We start from the raw sequence: 6,363 nt of genomic DNA, 5'->3' as shown, positions 1-6,363 counted from the left end.
AATTTTTTTTTAAAAAAAAATAACATTAAACATCATATAACCAGATAACCGTCCAACTTGAATTATATCATTTAACAACAACAAACCATTAGTCCCGACCATTCGAGATCATCTAAAATTAACAAAGCTCATCGTACTTAAAAAAATCAAAGAATCATGGCAACAAACAACAACAACAACAGTGAAAGCAAGCAAAACACAACTAAGGAACTGATTAAGCAATCACATATATTGTTGTTTATAAAACATATGGTTTTGAGACCCCTCCCAAAAAAACTCTTCTAATTAACTGCCTGAAAAAAAAAACAAAAAACATAGTTCTTCTTTTCTATCCTATGCCATCCACCTCTTTCTCCCACTTGGATGTTTAAACAAGATACATCCCTTACTTCAGTATACAAAACCTCACAGTTCATTTCTTTTTCTTTTTTTATATATATATATATATATATTTTGATGGAGAAAGGAAACAAAAAAGGAAATAGCAAGTTCCATCATTGAAGTCGATTCGCGGTTTATGCTTTCCTCTCACATGGATTCTGTCGCAGAAGATGAACGCGCAGGCGATGATGTGTGTTCCTCTTGTGAAACAAGAAGTGGAGGTGCCCAGGAAATAGGAGTAACTGCATGAACAATTACATTGGTTTTCAATAGGTGATCAAGAATGTTGAATAAACTGTTGGAAAAAAGAAACTACAGAAAACAGGAAAGTATGACACCCAGATTCAGTAAAATAAGACTATATCAGCATCGACGGAGGAATGGCAAACTCGCAGTTTAAGATGACAGATTACCAGGAAGAAGTTAAACATACTACAAACATCTACTCAATTTTCTCTGTAATATTTCATCTACTTCCTACAACTACTGTGAGATGATAATAAAAGATAGCAGACACAATTACTAGGATGGTTGGCACTGTGTGACATCAAAAGCATTTATCAGAATAAGCAAAAATGTGTATTTGGAAGTGAATGATTATAGATAATCAGATTCAAGAAAAAAGCTACTGGAATCCTAGTTGCCATCCTACAATGTTTGGAAGTGAACTCTTCATAGTTGTTTTTTTTTTCAGAAAACGAGAAAAAAGATTACATCAGGTGAAAAGAATCATGGTCAGAAAAAGGAATACGTAAGAATGATTCAGAACTGGCAGAGACAAATTAAAAGAGATAGCAGCAGCAAACTTTTAACACAAAAAAGTGATAGACTTTGAACAGAAGGAAGAATAGAATTAAGGAAACAAGCTCAATCTCCTTAAGCATATACTAATATAGTAGCATCACTTGCATGGAACAATAATAACCTCACTCAAAAAGTTCTGGCAATTGAACATACATCAAAAATCAATTAGCAATATAAAATCATAAATCAACTTCATTAATTGCGTCGAACAATGAATGAAGTAGTAACAACAAAGCAGCATTAAGATAACTCACTAGCTTCTCAGGCAGCAGGTATTGCATATAGCACCCAGAGAAACATGCAAAATGGCTGGCTAATCCAGACCAGCTATAGAAAGCAATTCCAAAAATAGGCATAATATTATTATAAAGCAGCAGTCGTCATTAAGAAAAAAATCAAAGGTTTGAAATGAAAGTTCAATGTCGACAGTTCAAACCTCTCTCAATTCAATAGTTGAAGGTTAATGACTCGTGCACATTTATCACAACAACAGAAGGAAATGCACACTTGCACACAAAAATAAATAAATAAAAATATATAAAAAATAAAGAAAGAACAAAAAAGGATCGAAAGCATTACAAACCTTCAGCCGGTTCAAGTGGCCGTGAGAGCTCTAGACCGCCGAATGTTCTGCGGGGCCGCTTACGGACATAGTCCGCTCGAAGTGGTTTTGGTGTTTGGAATGAGAACTGTGATATGTGCACCCCTTGGATGGAATGCTCAGTCAAGTACCTTCCATAGAAGAATAATCAAAGAAAATCCTTAAATTTTTTTAAAACCATAATCAATTGAACAGAATGCCAAAAGAGCTAATATAGGAACTTGATTGACGGAAGGATTTTACTTTATTGTGGATAAAGCATCAGTCATAAGTATAGTTCCTTACTATGTTTGACATTCAACCTGATTAGGCGCAAGGGGAGAATAAGCTTTTGGAAATAAATACAAGTAAAGTGTTACTACCTTTCAACCTCAACCATGGACCGAAGCTTCTTTCCTGATGGTGTAACATAATACCTGAAAAGTTAAGAGCCTATCAGTAAGTACTTCAACCTGCCCGAATCTGTAAATTAAAGTAGCATGAATGCAAATGTTTGTTTACACTTGAAAAGTACCTGAAAAGTTAAGAGCCTATCATTTCTGCTAAATTTTTGAATTTTTACACTTGTGTGAAACACAGATGTTTGTTTTGCATTGAAAATATATCCATATAAATCTACAAGTTGAAAAAACACATACACATCAGCAAATCTAGTGCCTCCTTCACCTCTGAGCCGAATCAACCTTTCCCATCCTTGAGGAGGCTGAGCAATATTTGGTTTATCAATTGCCCACAGTCGAGTATCATCCTGAGATATGTCAGTCGGATCATCACAAGATAACACACGATTCCATTCACGCGCCTGCTCACACACAAAAGGTTTTTGCGAGATATTTTCACGAATTTTTTCATACTTATCTTTGGTAGGGATTAGCCTCCATTTAAAACAGTTATTGCACTGCACAGTGAATGATCCAAACAGTTCACCAGCACTAAGTGGTGTTGAAAAACTAGGGGCAGCACGAGTATGATTGTCATTCTGGCCTTGTCTATTGTTTGCTGAATCAGGATCGTAAATCACTATTTGATTAAGAGCTGATGGACTTGCATTAGATAATTCTCCTCCTCCTGATCTAATGCCGCCTACAGCAGATCGACTTTCTAGTGTCTCTTTTACAGGAGACAGAGTCACAGATTCTCGAGTCTCTCTTACAGGAGATGGAGTCACTGATTGACTCTCTCTTAAACCCAAAGGATTTTCTCGAATCTCTCTTACATGAGACAGATTCGCTGATTGACTCTCTGGTGCAGCTGAAGGATTTTCTTGACTCTCTCTTACAGGAGATGGAGCCACTGCTTGACTCTCTGTTACAACTGAAGGATTTTCTAGTCCCTCTCGTGCAGGAGATGGAGTTACTGATCGACTCTCTCTTACAGCTGAAGGATTTTCTCGACTCTCTCTTACTTTCGATGGACTCAGTGTTTGACTCTCTCTCACAGCTGAAGGAATTTTTTGAATCTCTTTAAAAGAAGATGCAGTCACTGGTTGTTCCACCTCTGTCATAGAGATATCATCACCTAGATTCATCTTGATATAAGCCTTATCCTCTGAGAAACTGAAATCAATAAACATAACCTCAAGAATGAGAAAATAAATCTATTTTATCTTCAAGTCTATAAAATGGACAAATGAAAAATTTAAAAAGCTCAAAGATTTTTGCATAGAAAAAGCAACCAGCTATTTACTAGACAGGGAAGACTCTTAGGAGAGAACCCACAAAATATTCTTAGTTTTCTTACCTTATAGCTATGTTTTTCAGTGTGATTATCCTTTTTTTCCTAAGTGTGTTTGCCTAGAAATCCTAGGTGCAATGGCCTAGCCTGTCCTGCATCATATTGTTACAAGATTATTTTAATTCTATCAACATTTGCCACATGTGACCCACTAATGGTTCCAGACCCACAAACAAAACTGCCTTTATTGTTACAAGGGTTTTCATTATAAAAACAACTTAAGTTTATTTAACATTGTGACAAACTACACATAAAAGTTAGAGACTACATCTTGCAATGGTATCTAGTCATTAGAGTTTACTCATCTTCCTTAAAGAGTTCTTTACAATCAAAAACTTCTGCTTTATGGTCATCCCATTTATTTGGAGTAAGATCATAGGCCTTTGTCATTCATTTTTTTGGAGGAAAAAAAAGTGAGTCTACTTTCCCTGCCATGTCATAAGTTTGGCTGCCTTTCCTGGTTTATTCCTTCATCAAACAGTTTTCTTTCTAATTTATGAAATATTCTTTTAATTGACAAAGACAAGTAATCTCTAACTAGATGATACTAGCTAATAGAATAACATGCAACCTCTCAAAGATAACAACAACAATTTATGTTACCAGAATCTTCAAAGTTGACAATTTATCTATCAAAGCTTAGCCCCAAACATATTTCACAAATGAGGCATCATTAACTACACCAATAACATGCGATCAAACAAACTTTCCTAAAACAAGCAGTTAATTCAAAATGAATTCGTTTAAATGACAATACAAGCAGAAAAAATTTCCGTAAAGCCATACAGATAAACAAGCAATTAAGGCAATGTTCATATATCTAAAGAGTAACCGAGAAAAAAGGGGAAAACTAACACCAGTTAAGTACCAACAATCAATCAACTTATCAGAAACAAAAGCAAGCAACAATCACAACCAGATTACTCCTCTTTCTTCTCCCACCGCTGTCTTCAAAGTTGATATTATCTACAAACAGTACTCCCAAACATAATCACAAACAAGGCATCCATACCTCGACACCATGCAATCAAACAAACATTTCTATAAAGACCAGCAAATTCAGAAATGAATTCCTCAAAATGACAACACAAGCAAGAAAATTTTCTGGAAAACCATACAATTAATCAAACCACTGAGACAATGTTCATATATTTAACGAGAAATAAAAAAGGACCAAAAAAAAAAAAACAACATCAGCGAAGTACTAACAATAGATCGACTTATCGGAAGCGAAAGCGAGCAAAGATTAAAAATTTAAAACCAGACCACTGCTTCTCTCTCTTCTCCCGCCGCAGAGAACCTAAACACACAAAAACACTGATCAAACTCCCAAAACAAGTACACGAAAAACCGCAAAGAGAGCAGGAACAGCACGAAATGAAAGAGATGATGAAAGCTGCAATTTTGAGACTCCAGATCAGATCAATACTAAAATCAGACACAAAAAAAATCAGATTTTGCGATATATTTCCCAAATGGTATCATGATATAACTCTAGTCAATGATTTCAACCCCCAAAAACCTCTTAATAGAAACCTCGGCTTACCACAGCCCCTGATCGAAGAAAGCAATGGAATTGGGGAAGAACTCCGATGCGGGCGAGACAATCGAGGCGTCCCAAGGGCAAAGCCTCTTGTCAAAGATGGAGAGAAGCGAGATGAAGAGAGAGAGGGCTGTGTGTTTGTAGACAGGGGAGAGAGGTGAAGAGTACTAGAGCGCCTTCCCTTTTCTTTCTTTTTTTTTATGCTCCAGGTGTTAAATGAACGTTGATGTGCTCCAATGCTTCTCATTTTTACGTTTTTTTTTTTATTTTTTTATTTTTTTATTTTTTTTTGGTTGGGATAAATGGATAATCCCATTCAAGCAAAGCATGGAATAATTATTAATTACTCCATTATTAATTTTAAAATTTATTTAAAGAAATAATTTGTGTAATTTAATTACTATTGATTAAATAAGTCAAATGTATTGTTATGTATATATCTTTCGCTTATTGAATTGTTATTTTTATTTAATATCAATATATGGAGATAAGATAGAAAATAAGTAAGATAAAAAAAGAGAGGGGATATTATTAGAATGTGCATTTATTACCAAGAAAATGATATATTTTGTATTTGGTTCGTATTAATGCCACTTTTATTCTTCTATTAATAACCAAAAAATTCTTTTATGAAGTTCAATAAATTAAACTTTCTTATTTAGTTATTTTGTTGAATGAATAACCAAACAATTTAAATAATGGCATAAAAAAGAAATAATTAATCAAAATTTTCAAATTGGATTTCTGTAATTCATAATGCATTCCAGACAACAAGCTAGCCTATATATATACAAAAATAGGAGTTCAGTAGTCGATCAAAAACATCCTTGATACAATGATACCATGTTTTGTTTGATCACAATTTCCACATGATAGGAGTGAATGTGGAAGTAGAGATGGAAGGAGTCATGCAATGTTTTGACAAGAGGAACAGACAGTCCGAAGGCCCTGTTAAACCGTCAGGGGCGTGCACAAGCCTCGGTGGAGCAAGTGGGGGCGGAGCCCGCGCATACATGGGCGCTGGGACCACCCATACACAACCACCGCTCACATCTCCCAGAAATGTGCCCTCAGCCGAGAATCGAATTCTCACCACTCGGTGAAGAGCTCTATCAGGGACTCATATACCAATAGACCATTTGGTCGTTGGCAATGAGCCATGCAATATTGATGACACTATTGGTGAACCTCACCTCTAAATCCAAATCATGTGCTTACTGTTGTTTGTTCTGCAACTTCCTCCACTTCCATGGATGAACCTTCAGCTTCTTCAGTATCAATGGATTCTTGATCAACTATC

The 6,363-nt window shown here is 35.5% G+C and overlaps 1 protein-coding gene across 1 annotated transcript; it reads right to left on the bottom strand.

The window, feature by feature from the left end:
* Positions 1-201: 201 nt before the first annotated feature.
* LOC120254366 (methyl-CpG-binding domain-containing protein 2-like) lies at positions 202-5,265 on the bottom strand. Its single transcript, XM_039262476.1, has 6 exons — positions 5,067-5,265; positions 4,787-4,820; positions 2,425-3,342; positions 2,149-2,202; positions 1,769-1,917; positions 202-623 (listed from the first exon to the last, which is right to left on the bottom strand). Exons 3-6 carry the CDS (start codon positions 3,312-3,314, stop codon positions 529-531), a joined length of 1,188 nt encoding a protein of 395 aa, XP_039118410.1. The 5' UTR covers positions 3,315-3,342; positions 4,787-4,820; positions 5,067-5,265; the 3' UTR covers positions 202-528.
* Between the last annotated feature and the right edge of the window lie 1,098 nt (positions 5,266-6,363).

The sequence above is a fragment of the Dioscorea cayenensis genome, chromosome 3, assembly GCF_009730915.1.
Source record: "Dioscorea cayenensis subsp. rotundata cultivar TDr96_F1 chromosome 3, TDr96_F1_v2_PseudoChromosome.rev07_lg8_w22 25.fasta, whole genome shotgun sequence".
NCBI classification, from domain to species: domain Eukaryota; kingdom Viridiplantae; phylum Streptophyta; class Magnoliopsida; order Dioscoreales; family Dioscoreaceae; genus Dioscorea; species Dioscorea cayenensis.
The sequence above is the reverse complement of the archived record's forward strand: the minus strand, read 5'-3'. Positions and strand labels throughout refer to the sequence as shown.

Bases quoted from the DNA above. Each gene is read 5' to 3' on its own strand.
- LOC120254366 (XM_039262476.1), bottom strand. From the start codon at position 3,314: ATGAATCTAGGTGATGATATCTCTATGACAGAGGTGGAACAACCAGTG. The intron at 2,203-2,424 runs GTATGTGTTTTT...TTAACTTTTCAG, and splicing joins GGCACTAGATTTGCTGATGT to GTATTATGTTACACCATCAG. The intron at 1,918-2,148 runs GTAGTAACACTT...CTTCTATGGAAG, and splicing joins TCCATGGTTGAGGTTGAAAG to GTACTTGACTGAGCATTCCA.